Raw genomic sequence first — 19,235 nt, forward strand, 5'->3', positions numbered from 1 at the left:
CCCCCAGCTGTCTGTCCAGCCCCCAGGCCCTCTGTCCAGTCCCCGGGCCCTCTGTCCAGCCCCCAGCTGTCTGTCCAGCCCCCAGGCCCTCTGTCCAGTCCCCCAGGCCCTCTATCCAGTCCCCAGGCCCTCTATCCAGTCCCCAGGCCCTCTGTCCAGCCCCCAGCTGTCTGTCCAGCCCCCAGGCCCTCTGTCCAGCCCCCAGGCCCTCTGTCCAGTCCCCCAGGCCCTCTGTCCAGCCCCCAGGCCCTCTGTCCAGTCCCCCAGCTGTCTGTCCAGTCCTCAGGCCCTCTGTCCAGTCCCCCAGGCCCTCTGTCCTGTCCCCCAGCTGTCTGTCCCGTCCTCAGGCCCTCTGTCCAGTCCCCCAGCTGTCTGTCCAGTCCCCCAGCTGTCTGTCCAGCCCCCAGGCCCTCTGTCCAGTCCCTAGGCCCTCTGTCCAGTCCCTAGGCCCTCTGTCCAGTCCCCGGGCCCTCTGTCCAGCCCCCAGCTGTCTGTCCAGCCCCCAGGCCCTCTGTCCAGTCCCCGGGCCCTCTGTCCAGCCCCCAGATGTCTGTCCAGCCCCCAGGCCCTCTGTCCAGTCCCCCAGGCCCTCTGTCCAGCCCCCAGGCCCTCTGTCCAGTCCCCCAGCTGTCTGTCCAGTCCTCAGGCCCTCTGTCCAGTCCCCCAGGCCCTCTGTCCTGTCCCCCAGCTGTCTGTCCCGTCCTCAGGCCCTCTGTCCAGTCCCCCAGCTGTCTGTCCAGTCCCCCAGCTGTCTGTCCAGCCCCCAGGCCCTCTGTCCAGTCCCTAGGCCCTCTGTCCAGTCCCCGGGCCCTCTGTCCAGCCCCCCAGCTGTCTGTCCAGTCCCCAGGCCCTCTGTCCAGTCCCCAGGCCCTCTGTCCAGCCCCCCAGCTGTCTGTCCAGCCCCCAGGCCCTCTGTCCAGTCCCCCAGGCCCTCTGTCCTGTCCCCCAGCTGTCTGTCCAGCCCCCAGGCCCTCTGTCCAGTCCCCAGGCCCTCTGTCCAGTCCCCAGGCCCTCTGTCCAGCCCCCCAGCTGTCTGTCCAGCCCCCAGGCCCTCTGTCCAGTCCCCCAGGCCCTCTGTCCTGTCCCCCAGGCCCTCTGTCCAGCCCCCAGGCCCTCTGTCCAGCCCCCCAGCTGTCTGTCCCGTCCTCAGGCCCTCTGTCCAGTCCCCCAGCTGTCTGTCCAGTCCCCCAGCTGTCTGTCCAGCCCCCAGGCCCTCTGTCTAGTCCCCCAGCTGTCTGTCCAGCCCCCAGGCCCTCTGTCCAGCCCCCAGGCCCTCTGTCCAGCCCCCCAGCTGTCTGTCCCGTCCTCAGGCCCTCTGTCCAGTCCCCCAGCTGTCTGTCCAGTCCCCCAGCTGTCTGTCCAGCCCCCAGGCCCTCTGTCTAGTCCCCAGGCCCTCTGTCCAGTCCCCGGGCCCTCTGTCCAGCCCCCAGGCCCTCTGTCCAGTCCCCAGGCCCTCTGTCCAGCCCCCCAGCTTTCTGTCCAGTCCCCAGGCCCTCTGTCCAGTCCCCGGGCCCTCTGTCCAGTCCCCCAGCTGTCTGTCCAGCCCCCAGGCCCTCTGTCCAGTCCCCAGGCCCTCTGTCCAGTCCCCGGGCCCTCTGTCCAGCCCCCCAGCTGTCTGTCCAGCCCCCGGGCCCTCTGTCCAGCCCCCAGGCCCTCTGTCCAGCCCCCCAGCTGTCTGTCCAGCCCTCGGGCCCTCTGTCCAGCCCCCCAGCTGTCTGTCCAGCCCCCGGGCCCTCTGTCCAGCCCCCCAGCTGTCTGTCCCCTCTGAGATCTGCTGGCAGGAGCCTCCCCTGTTGTCGCTCTCTTTCTCTTTCACTTGCCTCCCTCCCTCCCTCACGGCATTTATCATTTGCTGTTGTTTTCTGTTTGGGGCCCAGTGGGGCCGGAAGTCCCCTGCAGAGTCCAGGTGTGCCCGGCACCGCGGCCTCCTAGAGCGGTGTCTGCCCCACCTGTCGCCACACCAGGAACACTTAGCGTTCGTCACTGTCACGGGCCACCATCTGCCCGTGACCAGGGAGGTGAGCTGAAACGCAGACAGACCACCAGCTTGCCCACCTCCCTGCTCCACGGAAATTGCCAGATGGGGAAAGTCAGCCTGGAACCTCGGTCACAGTGCTGCTTGTTCTGTCGTAGCCCCGCGCGTCTCCGCTGCCAGGGGCCAGCTCCTGTGGCCCCTGATGCACGCTGGGGCCAGGTTTCATCCCGGGGATAATATGGCAAAGGCGGGGAGTGAGTGAGGGCAGCAGGAAGAACACTAGGGCTTTGGTGAGAAGCCCCTGAAATGGCAAATTTTGGTCTCTGTTTTTCTGGGGAGAAGGCACTGGCTTTCACCACATCCCCACGGGGGTCATGATGTACAAAAGGTCAGGAACCGCCGGCCACAGAGGCACAAATCCCAGGCGAATCTCCATCTGCTGCTGCTTGCTTGCCTCCAGGGACGGGGAGCTCAGCCTCTGAGAGGTGGACGCGCCATTCCACATGCCTCAGGTGCCTTCTGTCTCCAATGCCAGCAAAAGCGAGCCCCATTCTGCCCCCGCCGTCGTGCGCTCCCATCACATGGATTTGCGGCTGTCTTCATGGCTTCCAGATGTTTCTTCCTGCTCGGTTTCCTCTTCCTCAGCGGCAAGGAAGTGCCCCCTGGCTGCTGTGGGGTCTGTGGCCTGGGCCCAGAAGGGCACCCCCTCCATCCATCCTGAGTAGGAGGAGCGGGGGGGGGGGGGGGGGTGGGTCTGTGAGTCAGGCCCCTCCCCCACGCCACACCCGGAGGACGGGTGTCATCTCTACGGTGACTGACAGGGTGGGGGGGGCGGGGCAGGAGGCGGCTCAGCCCCAGCACCTGTCTCCAGCCCTCGGGGCCCAGGCTGAGTCAGCCGGAAGGGGCCTGGGGAGACGGGGAGCGGAATAAGGATGGGCACCTGTTCCCCATTGTCCCTCTGCCCGCCCCTCTGGACCCACTAGTCTGACCTCAGGGACACGGTTGCTGCCCTGACTGGGGGCACCTTCGTGGCTCTGGCTTCCCCACTCTCCTGAGAGGTCTCTGGGCTGTGGGCCCACCTTGTCGGCTGTAAGGGGGGCTCTGTGGGACCCCCCGCTGCAGGAGCCTCCCGGGGAAGGTGGGATTGGAGTCAGGTGCCCCGGGCCTGCGGCTCTCCGCCCCCAGAGGCTGCAGACACCTGTGCCCCCACCTGTGCCCCCTCAACCACTTACTCGCTCAGCCAGGTTTTCTGAGCACTTCCGTGCGCCGGACGCGGGGTCCACCCTCAAGCTCCCGAGCCTCGGTACCTGAGTGTGGGGGGCTTCTCGGAGGAGGTGTCCTGGGCCCAGGAGAGGGCTACCCTCTCGTCTCAGGGGCCCTGAACCCCCGGAAGAGTGTACCTATGGGTCGGGCGAGGGCTGTGCTTCATGCAACCCCCAGAGGGCCCCCCCCCCCCCGGGCCAGAGGGGGCACCGCTGCTGCTCCCACAGCGTGGAACAGAGTGCAGGGGAGAGCACGCTGCCCCCAGTGCTGGAGAGACCAAGGAGGGGCTGGGACCACCGTCCTGGGGAGAGGGGCCCGTGGGCAGGCCGCGGTTGACGGGACGGCCGGGACGACCCCAGGTGCCGGGGCCGTCGCGGGACTGGGGCTGACGCAGGGGTGAAGTGTGCGCAAGTCTTGGGGGGGCCCCCCACGGCCTCTGACCCTGCGGGGCGGCCGAGCCGGTGCCGGGAGGGGGTCAGGCCGCCCCACGGAGCCTTACGGATTCCCTTCGGGCTGTTGTGCAGGTTCCCTCGGAGACGTGGAGACCGCAGAAGAGGACGCCGGCCTCCCGGAGCAGGAGGCTGGAGCCGTGGGGCCCGAGGCCGCGGGAGAGCCCGAGCCCCTGAGCCCTGCCAGTGCAGGTGAGTCGCGGTGGGCGTGCCACGGGCCCGAGTCTGACCCCTGTGTCGCACCCCCCCACCCCCGGCGTCCTTGCCTGTGACTTCACGGAGCCAGGTCCTTCTGGGACTCGGTTTCCTCACCCATGAAGTGGGTGTTAAGCTTGGCGGTGTCTGTGGGCCGACTGTTCCGCAGTTTCCCGCCAGGGCGCTGACGCCCCGGGGACACACGCCACTGGGCACGGGTCCAGCCCCTTCTGGTACCGATGGGGAGACGGAGGCCCCGCTGGGGAGGTCTAGCCCAGGTCGTGGGCCACTTGAGAAAGCCATGCCCTCTCCAGCCTCACTTTGCCCTGTGTGGAACGGGGACAGCGAGTCCTTACCTGGCTGTGCCAACGGCCTCAGCACACGTGGTCTCAGTACATAGCAGGCTGTAAGGTAAGGTACGGTACCCCATTTTACACCCCAGGGAATGAGCCCAGAGAGGTTAAGAGGCTTGCCCCTGGACACACAGCCTGTAAGCACCCAGGCAGCGATCTGACCCCAGGTCTGGATTCAGGTTGATTTCCCTTCGTGCCCAGTGCCTGCCCCCCCCCCCCCCCCAGGCACCTGGAACCTTTCTTTGGACCCTCCTGGTGGCAGTTTCGTGGGCCAGAGGTAGTGCTGGGGGGTGGGGTGCCTGGGCACGCGCTAACCGCCAGGAGGCCGGCTCTGGCCTCAGGGCGAGGGCGGCTTCCCTAGCGAGCTGTACCCCGGGCCCCCCAGGGGGAGGGGGCTCGCTGAGGCGCTGGGGGCGGCCTGCTTTCCTGAGGAGAACACTCAGGTTGCGAGACTGGTGGGGGTGTGGTCTGGTGCACCTCTCCCCGCCCCCACCCTGCTGCCCACGGCCCGTGATCTTATCCCCATTCAGCACCTCGACGCCCTTGCACACGGAGGATGCGCAGAGAAGGGTGTCCCCGGGCGGCAGCACCTGCCCGTGCAAAGGCCCTGAGGTGGAATATGGCGAGTGGGCAGCAGCCTTCTGCGGGGTGGGGGTGGGGCCGGGGCACAGAGACCCCAGGCAGAGCGCCGGGGACCCCCCGCCCACCCCCAGCATCTGCCAGTCTCAGAGCATCATCGTCCCCCCTGGGATGGCCACAGGCCAGGAGTCCAACAAGCCTCGTGCTCTGAGACCTGGTGGCCCCTCGGTCCCTTTCCCCAGTGGCAGGCCCCTCAGGGGTGGCCCCTCGGCCCACCCAGAGACAGCGGCCGGGGTGCCGGGTCAGGGGCCCGGCCTCCGGTGCCGGCTCTTGTGCATTATGACCATCTCCCCCTCATCATCCGCATCATGTCTGTCCCCGGGGCCCGTGCTCCTGCCCTGCCTGAGCCTCGGTCGCTGGGTCTGGGCGGCCGAGCCTGTGGCAGTGCGCCCGGGGCCCCCTTATCGCCACCGCCATCACCACCGCTGTTAGGTGCTGTGTGCTAATGGGGGCGCCCCGATCTACCAAAGGGCAAGTGGCTGTTACTGGTGGACTTTGACCCGGTGGCTTTCCAGGGGAGCCGGGCCCCTTATCTGATCTGCTCGCTGGGGCTGCACGGGGTGGGTGGGGGCGGGGCCGGGGAAAGAGCTGGAAAAAACAGCCGGGGTTGCACCTGGCACAGGCCGCGGCGATAACGCAGCGATGGGCGAGATAAGGCGACGGGGAGCGAGCTCTGCCTCTCGGGCGGGCCCAGCGCGGCTCCCGCGCGATGGCTGGGGCTCGAATGCCAGCCGCGTTGATTTATAGCCAAAAATAATAGGACTTTTATACTGTGTGATTGATTTATTTGATGTTAATCACAGCCCTTATCTTGGGTATTAATAATCTGCCGGGCGTGTGACGTCACCAAGGGGGGGCTTTTATGGGAGCTCATCGATTGGGGGCTGCGTGGTTATCAGGCTCAGCAGGGAAGGCAAATATGCCCTTTGGGCTGGACCCGGGTGCCGGGCCCGGCTGGAGGGGCCCCCAGCTGCCGGTGGAGGAGACCAGGGAGCCTGCACGGCCGCCCGCTGGCCTGGGTGTGCCCGTGAGGCCACCCTGCCCTCTAATTATTAGCGGCCACTGGAAGAGCAATTGTTGCTGCAATTAACGAGGGGATGAGGGGCTCTGAAGGCCAAGGAGAAAACTGAGGTGTCGGTGCCCCCATTAGCGCAAGCCCGGTGGGGAGGGACCTCGGGCGCGTGCTCACCGCCTGGGTCTCGGTGTCCCTCCTGGCCACGGGGGGGCGGTGGGGAGGTGGGCGACGCGGTGCCCGCAGGTGGCGGGGCCTGACCGTGTTTTCCTGTCCGCAGACGCCAATCCCCCGCCCCCACCGTCGCCACCACCCGCCACATCCCCAGGAGGCCCCGAGATGGAGGGGCAGGAGCCAGAGGCCAGGCTGGAGGAGGAGCCGGGCAGCTCCTGGAGCGGGCCAGGTAACCACACCCACGGCCGGGGGCTGCCGTCCTGCCGGCGGGGGGGCGCGGGACGGGCCTCGGCTTCCGGCCGAGGAGGTTGGTGGCGACCCTCCGGGCCGGGGCCCGTGCCCGTTCCGAAGTCCAGGCAGCCTGTGGGGCCGGCGGGAGCGTGGGAGGAGGCCACCAAGCCCTGCCGACGCCCAGAGCTAAACCCCTTGCCCACGCGCTCCGAGGGCTCCCAGGAGGCAGCGTGCCTGGCTGGGGGAGAGGAGCAGGTGGTGAGGCCAGCGAGAGGCATCGCAGGAATCGGGAGCCACGGAGGTGGATGCCTCTGCGTCCCAGCTGGGCTGGGGGTTCAGGCCTGTGCAGGGTGGGAGAGGGCCCACCCCCCGGCCCCCGGGTGGCCGCAGCCGCAGGGTCGGGGGGCAGGAGTTGGCTGCCAACTGCCCGGTGCTGGAGCAGGGGAGTGTCTGAGGGAGGATTTGTGCTGCCCATCCCCCTGCCCGAATTCGGACTTTGGAGGTCCCACCAGAGGGTTCTCCCTGTGCTCCTAGCAGTGCAGGGAAAGCTGGGCGTGTCTGCTGTTTCTGTTTGTTCCGGGGAACGCAGGGGGGCGGGGGCGGGGGCGTGGGGCCGCGTGTCTGTGCGTCGGCGAGGGTCGGCGGGCACGGTCTCGGTGAGGGGACGCCGTGCGCTTGGGCCAGGCGTGCGTGGATGCAGGAAGCATTCATTGAGCGCTTGCTGAGTGCCCGTCTTCTAGCTGCGAGCAGACAGTCCTCAGGGAGGGTGCACGAGCAGCCCGGGGAGGCTGTGTCCGGTGGAGAGGAAGCACCCAGGTGGGGCAGGGACAGGCTCTGCCAGGGCAGAAGGGACCAAGATAGGAAGGGTGTCAGGGATGGTGTCCCTCTAGGCTCAGGCTGAAAGTCCATGTGGACCTCTTGGGGGGCAGGGGAGGGGGTGTCCCCAAGCCTCGGGAGAAGAGAGCCGTGACTGACTCGCGATGTCTGCCACCGGCTCCGGCGTAGATGTGGGGACACGTGTGCCCCCCGGTTCCCCTCGTGATTTAACACAGCCCGTCCCACCCGGGGACAGCGTGGGCAGTCTGAGGCTGTGGGAAGGACGGGGCGGCCCGTCGGTCACACCAAGATGGCAACCCCACGTTTTCTGTGCCCTCTCATTCTCTGCCCTTTCCACCTGGATGGGCCACCGTGTTGCCCAGGAGTGGAGCACCCTGGGTGGGACGGTGCTGCGGGTCCCCTCTGCTGCCCCCCAGCTCAGCAACACTGCTTCCCTTCAAAACAGACTTGGCCGCCACCCCCCCTCTTGGGGACCTGTTGACGGCAGAGGAGGGGCCCCGGGTGCCCTGGCAGAAATGTGCCCGCAGTGTGGCCTGTTCCCACCAAGGAGCACCTGGCAAGGGACAGGCCACAGGGCCACGTGCCCCTGAGGTCCTCACGGCCCTCAGAGCTGAGCCGGACACCTGTCTGCTGGGTGCTAGGGTCCACACGGGGGCCTTTCCGCCCACAGGATGGTGCTGCGCGGGCTGGGCGGGGACCCCGTGGTCAGACTGCGCTACCTGCCTCAGTTTCCCCGGCTGCAGATGAGGTCACAACAAGGCGCCCACAGCAGCCGGGTCAGCACTGCCCCAGGCCCCATGGACCTCATGTTCCAGGCTTTATGAGGAAACTTCCTGCTGCAGGGGCGGGGCGGGGGGAGTGGGGACCACCCGTGTGCCTGAGGGCCCCGGACCGGCCACTGGATAGAGTGGCCCTGGGGAGGAAGAGCCCCAGGCAGCGTCACCCAGGCTCTGAGGCGGGCACGGGGGTAGCCCCCCCAGTGTATGCAGGAGACTCGGGAGCAGGGTGACGGAGGGACTTGTCCAGGGTCACCCAGCTGGAAAGTGGCAGAGCCGGGGCCGCGAGTGTGTGACTGCCCCGGTGGGGCCCCATCCCCCCGTCGGTGCAGTCATCACCCCCATTTCATAGGCGGAGGAACAGAGCCTCCTGGAGATGGGAAGCTGACCCCGGGGCACCGGCCGGCCCGAGGGTGGCCGTGGTTTAGGGCTGGAGCGCCTCGGGGGGCTTCCTGTGCTATTTGCATCCCTGGGGCCGGGGGCTCCCCGTCCGTCGCCGCAGATAGCAATTTCTGCGCAGTGGGCAGCGATGGGCCGATAAGCGGCCGCTGGCCAACCGCCGTGGTGCCTGCCCCCTATCAGACCCCGGGCAGGCCGCACTTATCGCCCGCCAGGGAAGCCAGAGAGGCCCAGTGGGCCCTTATCTGAGAGGGGCCGCCCGTGCCAGCGATGGGGCAGCGGGGCTTTGCCAGGGCCTGACCAGGCCGGCGTCCCTGAGGGCAGTGCCCAGGGTGGGGGTGTGCGGCCGTGGCCCCTGCCCACGAGTCCCGCGCCCCACCCCCCTCGCCTTGTCTGCCCCCTTCTTGCCACTCTGCCCGTCCCGGGTGAGCATCTACCCGCCCCTGTGTCTCTGAGTCTGTCCCCAAGCCTGGAAAATAGCCCTGGATGTACCGCCTGGCTTGGGGACACCAGCTACCTTTGCCCTCTGGATGAAGGCGACCAGCTTGGACCACACGTGCACCTTGCACCGTCTGGCTCTGGGGAAGGGCCTGGCCCCGAGCCTCAGTTTCCCATCTGGCCTGCGCGAGGCACAGAGCTCCGTGCACGCCGGTCGCCTTCCTGGCTGCCATCTGCCAGCGAGGGCCAGGGCTCGTGGGTCTCCCAGGCACCTCCCCCCCCCCCCCCCCGGGTCAGACCCGTGGTCGGGGAGCCCAGGAGCCGGTGACAACAGCCAACAGCCCAGCGGAGAGACTGGGCCTCGGTGCCTCTCTGCAGCTGCACAGCCCGTACAGGGGGGCCGCTCTGCCCCGGGGGCAAGGCCCAGAGCAGCGGGCCACGGGCACCCCCGGGAGGCACCCCCGGGCAGCAGGCAGGAGGGCCTCGGTACACACTGCAGACACCAGCGAGGTCGTGGATGTGCGAGGGCTTCGTGGACGCCGGAGTGCACATCCGGGACCCGTGAGGGGCCCGGTCCCGCCCCCGCCCGACACCTGGTGGCCCCAGAGCTCCAGAACCAGGCTGGGGAGGTCCTCAGGGATGTGTTTCCGCTTCGAGAAGTTGTGAGCTCCGTCAGCGGCCTCAGCTGTCGTGGGTCAGGCGGGAGTATGGCCAGTGGCGCGGAGGTCAGGGCACAGACCCCCGAGCGTGCCGGCCCCGGAGGGGCTCCAGCTTTGCCGACCTCTCTGGGCCTCAGTTTCCTCATCTGTACGATGGAGCTAAGGGGCCTGTGAAGGGGCTACGCCCACAGCACGCAGAGAGCCGCAGTGTCGTCTCCCCTCGCCGGCGGCCTGGGCTGGGATGTCACGTGGAGAAGCCACTCTCGGGGCAGAAAGGCACTGCCCGCTTCAGCTGCCAAGCAGGGGGCCCGAGGCTGGGAGAGGCCGCCCTCCACTTCCTGCGCCCCTGCGAGTGGTTTGTGGCCCAGGGTGAGGCCGGCTCCGAGGTGGCCCCACAGTGCGGTCTCAGGGATAGATGTCCCCTCTCTCCTCTGAGCAGCGGGACCGCAGCCGCCCCCTGGGGCGGGTGAGGGCCTGGGCAGAGCCCCCCCTCCCCCCAGAATTAGGCGGATCCTCCCCGCGTCCCAAGGAGCCGTGTGCTGGGGTGTCCTCCATGCTGGGAGCCCCGACCACACCGGTGAGGGGACTGTGGAAGTCCCCGAGGGGAAGGTGGCCCCCAGACGGGCCCCATAGGGCAGGGAGGTCCTCGGGTCAGAAGTGCAGAGCCCGTGCAAAGGCCCCGGGGGTGAGACCGAGGCCTAGCCAGGGGGCCCTGGAGCCCGGTCCCAGGTCTTAGGGAGGGCGCTTCAGCCTGTGGTCGGGAAAGCACCCTCTGGGGCTCAGGGACGCGGGGCTGCTGGGCTGGGGGCTTTGAGGGGAAAGGCGGTGGGTGGCGGGAAGGGGGAAGGCTCAGTATTTTTATCTTTGAAATGACCTTGTTTGCCGGAGGGGCTGGCTGTTTAAAATTCTGATATGCAAATATCTGAGAGCTGTAATCTGTAATCCCCAAAGCACGTCTGGAGGGCAGCTGGCCACGAGCTTTCTGCCTGAAAGGGGTCGGCCCCTCACGCCACGACCCCCAGCCCTCCTGCCATTCATCCGTCCCCTCTCCCCCACTCTCGGTCTCCCCACTAACATCTAAAAGAAACAGGTCAGGCAGGAAGGCCGGCCTCCGTTCGGACTGAGCCTGGAGGGTCCCATCCTGAGTGGGGGTCCTGGGCGCATCACCCACCTCCTGGGCCCCATCTGAGCCCCTGTGCAGCGGCCGCCAGCGTGCCCTCGGCCTGCCTGGCCGGGTCATGAGGAACCAGGACGAAGGGAGCGGCTCTGGGGAGTCCCAGGGCGTCCGGGAGCCTCCTCTGCAGCCAGCCTCATGGTGTGGGACCCCCTCCCGCCTGAGCAGCCCCTCTGCCGGGCCGCCTGGGGCTGGGCCGCCTCCTCCGGCCTCCCTTGCTGCCTGGTGAGCCTGGCACAGGGCAGGCAAGGCCCGGATGCCCCGGATGGGGGCCAGTGTGCCACTGCTGCTGAGTGCAGGTGCCACGCCGGGTGGGGGCCCGCAGGGGGGCGTCAAGTAGCCGTGAGGGTGGCCTGGGCTCCGTGGGCCCAGGAAGGGGGGAGGTGGCCAGGGGCACACTTGGTGGTCAGCTTGGCCGGGGGTGGGGGCCCCGGCCTGTGGCCTGGCTTTGCGATCAGGGCCCCAAGAGCGGGTTTCCTTTCACCCATAGGAGCCTCGGAGCCTGGAGCTCTTTCCTGGTGACCACTGTTCACAAAACAAAATCTAATTGGCCAGGCATCCGGTGTTACTGTTTATGTCCCCATCCCGGGCCCTGGAGGCAGAGGTGGGAAGGCTGGCCATGTCCTCAGGGCACTGCGGGTCAGCAGAGACATCCCTGAGCTGAGGCCAGAGGACCAGCTGGAGTGGGGTGAGGGTGTCCGGGCAGTGCAAAGGCCCTGGGGTTTGAACAGCGTGGGTGGGTGTGGCTGGAGCCTGAGACAGAATGGGCGCAGGTGGGTCAGGGTTGGGGCTCCGTGCTGTGGGGTGTAGGGAGACGCCTCTACGGTCTTGGCATAAAAGGAAGGGCTGGGGGATTTCAAGCGAGGTGTCTGGTCAGCTGCCATGCAGCAGCTGGGTTGAAGGAGCACCCGCAGGGAACACGGCGCCGTGGGGGGCCAGAGGCGGAGCTGCCTCCTGCTTGAGCACTGGAGCCCGATCCCCCCACCCCGGGGGTCCTGGGGAGCCTGCTGGAATCTTCACCTCTGGAGCGTGAGCAAGGGCGCCGGGCCGGCTATCTGGGCTGTGCTCGGCTGACTAATCTCACTGCCGGAGTTTCTAGGCAAACCTCAAGGTCTGTTATCGGGCGGCGGGCGGTCGGGCTGCCGAGGCAGGACGGCCTGTCCTGATGGACAGCCCGGGAGATGGACCGATACGGCCTGGCCGCACGTCCCCTCCCAGCAGCGCGGCCTGCGTGGGTGGGAAAAAATCATTTCGGCTATTTTGCGTTATCGTGGGGCCCGGCACTGCCACCCGATAGGCCTATTTGTCTTAGATTAACAGATGGGGGAGGGGCGAAGGAGAGGGTGATGGTAGATGGCAAGGGTCAGCCCGGGGCCAGCTCCAGGGGCCAGAGTCGGCCACCTCTTCTGGGTGTCCCAGGGGGACGTGGGCCCTGAGACCCGCCCGCTGGGCCCTGTGCCTGTCCGGACCCCCTTTCCCGGCCGAGCAGACGGAGATTCCAGGAGGTGGCGGAAGGCCCGGGGTGGGCGGGCTGCGTGCCCCCGTGGTCAGCCAGCCTGCCCGCCTTCCCAGCTGTTTACAGACACCTGCAGGGGGCCAGCCGTGCCGCTGCTCCCGGCAACAAGGGGGGGTGGTCCTGCCCTCTTGGAGCTGTGTCGTGGGGGTGACACAGGCCTTCGGGCCAAAACATCCCGGTCTCTACGGCCCAGGAGCCAGCACGAGAAGGTCGTTCATTCACTCCACGAACACTTGTATGTTCAACACCTGCTTGGGGCCCGCAGCGTCCAGGTGGCCAGGGCACTGAGGTTCGAGTTAGGGAGACAGAGACAGAATAACCCAGAAGCGACGACGTCACGCGGCCGAGGGGTGAGGCTCTGGAAAAAGAGAGGGAGCGATGCCGAACAGGCCTGGCCGAGCCCACGGGCCAGAAGAGGGGGGAGCCGCTGGGGACGGTGCACTGGGCACAGGGAAGGCCAGAGCCCCGGGGCCCAGAGTGTGCCCCGCCGGGACTGGGGCGGGTGCAGCGGTGAGGAGGGAGGAGGCAAGCTCAGATCAAGGGGGCGGCATCCCATAGGAAATGGGGTTCAGCTGTCACAGGCTGAGGGTCGCCCGTGGGCTCTTGCCAGGACACGCTCCCCAGACCGCTGGTCCCTGGGCCGGAGAAGGGGCCTGAACCCCTGGCTGGCATCTACCGCCACAGCTCAGGCCCGCCCACCCCTCTGAGCAAAGCCCTGTAGACAGGGCCCCCAGGACACGGCTGAGGTAGGGGCCGTGGCCTCCGTGGCCGCCTGTCCCACACGGATGCCACCTCTTGCGCTGCCCGGGGGGCACCAGGCCACACCCGGCACCCCCGAAAGGCCGTGCGCAGAGAGGGGGCATCCGCAGTCAGAGCTCGCTGCCCGTCTCTGTGGGGAAACTGAGGCACGGAGCTGGCAGCGTGGCGTCCCCCACGGCTGGGCTGCTGACCCCTCGGCCCCGGGGCAGCCCCTCCCCGTGGTTAGTGGCTCCCCACCCGGCACCCAGATGGGCCCTGGCCGGATGGCTCGCTGCCGCGGCTGGCTCCGTCGTCCGCCTCACCCCACCCGGGGGCCGGGGCCTGTGAGAGGCGCAGGCGGTCAGCGGGCATGGCACCAGGACGCGAGGACCACCGTCCGCCGGGCGGCTCCCGCCAGAGCTCACTGCCCCCTGGTTTGCGCTCTTATCTGTTGAGCACCTCCCGTGTGCCGGCCCCTGTAACGGACACCGGGGACACCGCAGGAACAAAAGAGACCAGCCACTGCTCTCCTGGAGCCACGGCCCGTGACAGAGAGCACCGCGAGGGGCTCGGACACTAACCGAGAGAAACGCAGGGGAGCATGTGGCAGCTGGTGCTGGGCGAGGAGATGCCCCTGACCCGCGGGGATGTGCACAGACAGCACCCTGGGCCGGGGAGCAAGCTGCAGACACCCTGGGTAAGCCGGCCTTTGCAGCGCAGCCGAGCAAAGGCCCTGTGGCGGGGCCGCAGGGGGTGGACTCGGGAGACAAGCTGACGGAAATTTGGCAGCAGGTGCCGTGCTCCCCGTTTTACAGATGCGGAAACTGAGGCCCGGAGAGGTTCAGTGACCGTTTCTGGCCACCACCACCGGGCGCTTGAGTGGACTGGGTTCGCGGCCCTGGTTCCCGGGGAAAGGTCCCCTCACCCAGCTCCTCTTGGCCTTGTCACACGTGGTGCCCAGGGGCTTTCCGACGCCTCCCGGGGTGTAGACTGTGCCTGGCGGAGGGCGAGGGGGCGGCACAGCACCCGGCAGGGAGCACGGCCGGGGCCTGAGTCCTCGGCCGTCCCGGCGGCGGGTGGGGGCCCAGGCCTGGCCGCCTGCCCCGTGCCGCCCGCTGACCTCACCGGCCTTCCGGGAGCGGCTATCTGTGGCCAGGGTGGCCTATCTTGGCCGCGGGCGCTAATCGAGCCTGGCTTCCTCCTCCGCCCTCCCACCGGCTTCCTGCCCCGGCCAGACCGCCCCCTGGCCCCAGGCCGTGTCTGAGCGTCCGTCCGCCTTTGCTCTGCCAGCGCCTCCCAAATGTCAGTGGGCTGCAGGTCTGGGTCCGCCCGCCCGCACCTGGGGGGACCCTTCCAGAAGGTCCCCTCGCTGTCCTCCTCCGGGGCCCAAACCCAGACTCCGCACAGCCTGGCCGCGTGGCCTGGGGCCTCCACGAGGAGGTGGCCGCAGACGCACGTGGGAGACACCCGGGGGCTGACGGGGTCGGCGCGTGACAGCAGGCCGTTCCCGCCACAGCCGCCACCGCCGTCCACGCCAGCAGGGCCCTCTTCCCAGGACCAGCACCGGCACAGCCCCTGGGCCGACAGAGGGACTCCTGCTGTTGCTCACGTTGTCACCGTCGCTGTCACTGACACGGTCAGTGTCCCTGACTCCGGCATCGTCAGCCTCGCTGTCTCCGTCCCGTTACCCCAGACCTGCGGGGCACCGCTCGCACCGGGGCGGACCTGGCCTCCAGCTGGCCCCCTTCTGTGGGCCCGGCCGTCGGGAGACATGACGGGGGCCGGGCAGGGCGCAGCGGTCCCTGGGCACCGTGTGGGTCCTCCCTGTGGCCGTGCGGCCACGGCTGGGGCCTCCCGTCAGGCTGTTCCTTCTCCAGCCGGCTCCCCCGGCCCCACCTGACAGGCAGGGAAACCGAGGCTTGGCGAGGTGCGGCGGCTCTGTCGGACCCCCCCCGGGATGGGAGCCAGGCCCCCACCTGCAGCACCCCCGCCCGCCCCTGGGGACCCCTCCCCTGCAGCCAGCACTCGCTCTTTATGTTTGTTTATTTATTTATTTATTATTCCTCTATCTCTGTGCGTAACTTTTGATTTCCTCACCGTGTTTTTCCATTACGGCGGCCGTGGATGCGGCCGATAAGATCGGTCCCCGGAGATGGGACAAAGGGGCCGCCATTGGTTCGAGGGCTGGTCATATCCTGCCCGAAAGGGCCGAGCTGGGCCTGAAACACGGCGTGATGCTATCGCTGCGGCTTTTGTGTGTCATCGTCGTCGTCGTCGTCGCGGGGAGGCCCCCTCCCCCGCCCAGGACCCGCCTTTGCCCCTCTGCAGCCGCCTCTGGGTTGGCCCTCCTTCGGCCCGGCCCGGCCTCCCGAGGGCAAGGCCGCCTCGGGCAGGTGGGCCGGATGTGTGGGCATCCATCGGGTGTCGTGGCCTCCCTGGGGCCCCGGGCCCGTCCCTGCCCTCCCGGCGAGAGCTCACAGACATCCGGGTGCCCCTGGCTGCGCCCCACGCCACAGCCGCGAGCTCTGGCCCTGACTCCGCAGTCCCCTCCTAGGAATTTATCCCGCACGGTCACCTCCGCGCGGACAGGCATAGGGTGGCGAGGACTGTCGTCGTGGCCCTGCCGACCCGCAAAATCTCTACCGGAAGAGGGAGAAACGTTTCTGAAAGCACATTCCCCGAGGATTCCTAACCGTTCTGTCGGCACGCGTCTCCCTGCGCACACCGTGGGGCTGAACGGACCCCGAAGGCCGCGGCAGTAACAGCCGATCGGGGGTAACGTCGGGTGGCCCCACCGCCACCCGTCACCTTGCCACTGCCTGAGGCGGTTCTGCGGGACTTGCCCCGCCCCGCCCCAGGGCCCAGGGGCCTTGCTGGGTCTTGGAGGGCGGGCACGTGCCACCCCCGTGCCAGGTTGGAGCTGGGCACGAGCACCCCCACGGAGCCCAGCTGCGGGCACGGCCCCCCATCTGGGGCCCGGTCGGCCGCCCTGAGGGCTCCGGAGCAGAGGCGAGGTAGGAAGGAGCTGCACCTGCTACATGCGGGGGGCAGTGCCCTCTACTCGGAGCCTCCCGCCCCGCTTCCTGGACCCCTGCCCCAGCCCAGCCCCCTTCTTCCCTGCCTCCCCTTCAAGGGGCCTGAAGGATGGAGGCCTGGATGGGGTCGGACCTCTGGGTTTGAACTCCGTCACCCGCCTCGCTGTGTGGCCGGGTCCGCTCTGACCCTTGGTCTCGTCTGTGAGGAGGAGAATAACCACGCCTGTGCTGCAGGGGGGCGGGGTTGAGGGCGAGCCGATCAGTGCTGTGAAGGCAGGTGTCTGGGGTTCCACGCAGGGCAGGCCCAGGCCCTCCTCTTGTGAGTGCCTCCTTTGTGGGCGGGGCGGACAGGAGGCTGCCTTTTCTGGAAGGATCTCTGTAACCCCTGAGGGCTCTCCGGGCCACGGGTGGTGGCAGCGTCTTATTCTCCATGGTGCCGGCTGACCTCTGACCTCCATGCCTGCTGCTGCCATGCCCCCGGGGTGGAGGTAGGCACCTGCCAGGCTGGGGGCAGCACCCAGGCCGCCAGCAGTGGCAGCGGTAGGAGGGCCGTCCCGTCGGCCTTCACCCCTGCGACCACCCAGGCTCTGCCCAGACCCTCACTTGCCCACCCGCCTACCCTTCAGTTCACAGAGGAGAGGCCGGGCCCGGACCCCTGGCCGCTCCCCAACCTAGGCAGGGAACGGGGTGCGTGGCCGGGCCAGAGGCCAGGAGGTGGTGAGCTGGAGGCTGGACGGGAAGGAAGGGCCCCCGGTGGCGTCGGCCCCTGGAAAAACAGGGGGCAGGGGCCAGGACACCGATAGGAGCCAGATAAGCTGTTTGCACAGGAGGTATTTTCTTTACCTTATCACACATCCTGCTTCCAGCCCGCTGCCAGGATGAGGCGGGGCAGGGGAGAGCCAGGGACCCCCACCCCAGCGCTCAGGCCTCAGGGTCTCCCAAGGCCAGAGAACCCGGGTCCGGGAGCTGGTGGGATTGCCTCTCCCCACTCCGTAACCGGGAAGACTGAGGCCCAGAGACCCAGGGCAGTTGGCTTTTCAAGAAGGCTGGAGGTACCATGAGTTCTCCCACTTCGAGGCTCCTGGAAACCGGGGTTCTCAGATCCCACGGGGCTGAGGGGAGACCTCGTCCATCGGAGGTCGTCTTGGCGGGGTGCGTCGGGCCCAGTGCGCACACTGCTAAGGGGTCTCAGGCCCCACCACCCACCCTGTCTCCTCCTGCCAGACGAGCTGCTCTTGGCCGTGCCCGAGGGGGAAGTGTCTGACGGCACAACCAGGTCCCCAAGAAGCCCCGGGTTGGGGGTTCAGGTGGGGTGATCAGAGCTCAGGGCAGCCCCCACTGTGACCGCCCCCCCGGACCTGGCTCTGAGCTGCCCGCGGGGCCCCTACCACCCACGCGGGACCCGGTCCGGATGGCCGCGGACGCTCTGCCCCTCCCAGCCCCCCGGACCCCTCTCCCTGAGCCTGCCACCCGCCCCCCCCCAGTGGTGAAGGGCCCCTGCAGGCCCCACCCTGGGCTGCTGGCCATCCCAGGAGGCCCCAGCTCCACCATTAGCTGGGGCCAGGGTTCAGCCCGATAAAGATGGGCTGTTGTTCTGTGTCAAAAAATCAATAATTTCCAGCGATGTTTCGGCGATAGGGAGGGAGGTTCACAGGCACCAGCTGGTGGGTGGGGCGGGGGCAGAGCGGGGGCTCCAGCATCTGAGGGCTGCCCTCCGTGCCACTGCCCCCCTGCTGGCTGGCGGTGCAGACCCACGGTGGTCCCAGGGCAGCTCCAGGTGACCTAGGCCGGTCCGCCTCTCTCCTTGCCTGCCCCCACCCCCTGGCAATGCCCTGCTTTGTGGATGGGCTGGGCCCTCCCCAGGGCAGCCACTCTGGGCCTCCCTGTGTCTCCCCGGGGGACCGGCGCCCCTTCTCCCCGGCCCGTGGCTTCTCAGCTGCTCTGGGCCGTCCACCGCTGGCCCTGCTTCCAGCCACCGTCCTCCAGACACGGGTGGCCACTGGGTCGCAGGCACTCTCAGGGCCTCCAGGACACAACCGTCAGCACCCCTAGCACTAGAGGTGACGGGAGCCCAGGGTGTGACAAGGCCAAGAGGCAGGGAGGGGCCGGTAGCCGATGGCATCGCCCCCACTGCCTGCATGGGGGACAGGCACACGGAGGTCCCCGGCCAGGCGTCCGGGGCCACGCCCCGTGGTGGGCACCGTGGCCGGCACCCGCTGGCCCACGGCAGAGCTGGCCGTGGTGTGGGCCCGCCAGCCCCCTCTGTGTGGCTCCCAGGGACGCCGCCTGCCCGCCAGCTCCCCCAGGGCTCGGGCCAGCCCCACGTGACGCAGCCGCTGAGCAGTGCTCGGCGGCCGGAGGAGGGTTGGGACAAATGGCGCCACGCCCAGTGGCATAGGCCCACGTCCAGTGGCAAACGCACCTCGGGCAGGTGTGGGCTGGGCGGGCCGCCGTCGCCTCCTGGCAGGTAGGCCCCGTGCCAAGGGGAGAGAGAGGCCTCAGGGTCCGAGCTCCGGAACCCACGCCCTCCAGCCTGGCCCCCTGCGACCACCTTAGGAAGGGAGGTTCTGGGCTTGAGACCCTTCGAAAACCTCGGGCTGGGGAGAGAAGGAAGGGCCCCTGCAGGCTGGACATCTGCATCCAGGCCCAGAAGCCGGTGGGGCCACCGTGGGCAGAGGAGCTGGAGACCCTCTCGAGCGGTGGTGGGTCTGGGGTGGGGGCAGCCGGGAGTGGCCCCCGTGTGCAGTGGGTCAGGGAGGGCCCTGGGAACGGGTGCAGGGGTGGGGCGTCGTCCTGAGGAGAGGCGGTCACCCTCTCAGGGGTCATAGCCCTGCGGGGGCCAGAGCCCGGCTGTCCGGCTGTGCCATGGTGCCCCCGTGAGGCCAGAAATCCCAGCGCGTAGGTGAAATCTGAAGGATGACAGCTGTTGGGCCCCGTTTTTATACACGTCCTCAGTTCACAGGCCCTGGGCCCCCTGGCTGCCTCTCCCCAGACCCTGGCCCTCCCACGGCGGTCTGCACCTTCCGGGGACGCTCTGTGGGGTCGCCGGGGCCGGAGGCAGGGTGGAAACCCTCACCCCGAATCCCCGGGAGCCACTAATCCGTTGAGGCCTCAAGTGACTTTGCTTTGGAGGCGGTGATCGCGTGTGTGTCCGTGGCCCCCTCGCCCTGTCGTACCTGGCAGACAGCAGCACACGTCACATGATTCCTTCCACCGTGGCCGTACTAAATGCCGTGGGGCCACTGCCTGGACACAGGGATCGTCTCCTGCCCCGCTCAGCCTCGCTGCTCCCACCTGTGAAATGGGGCCACGGCCGTGCTTCCAGATCCGCCGGGGCATCCCGGCATCCCGCATCGGGGGTGTCCCGGCCAC

General features: G+C 68.4%; 1 protein-coding gene across 1 annotated transcript in view; it reads left to right on the plus strand.

The window, feature by feature from the left end:
• The window catches only part of ZFPM1 (zinc finger protein, FOG family member 1), a 67,739-nt gene that overhangs the window by 24,724 nt on the left and 23,780 nt on the right, over positions 1–19,235 (plus strand). Inside the window, 2 exon segments of the mRNA XM_047078906.1 lie at positions 3,763–3,879; positions 6,167–6,289. Of these exon segments, the coding sequence (XP_046934862.1) occupies positions 3,763–3,879; positions 6,167–6,289 (240 nt within the window).

The sequence above is a fragment of the Lynx rufus genome, unplaced genomic scaffold (assembly GCF_022079265.1).
Source record: "Lynx rufus isolate CCGP_SWC_20201006 ecotype Redwood Valley unplaced genomic scaffold, mLynRuf1.p SCAF_16, whole genome shotgun sequence".
In the NCBI taxonomy this organism is placed as follows: Eukaryota; Metazoa; Chordata; class Mammalia; order Carnivora; family Felidae; genus Lynx; species Lynx rufus.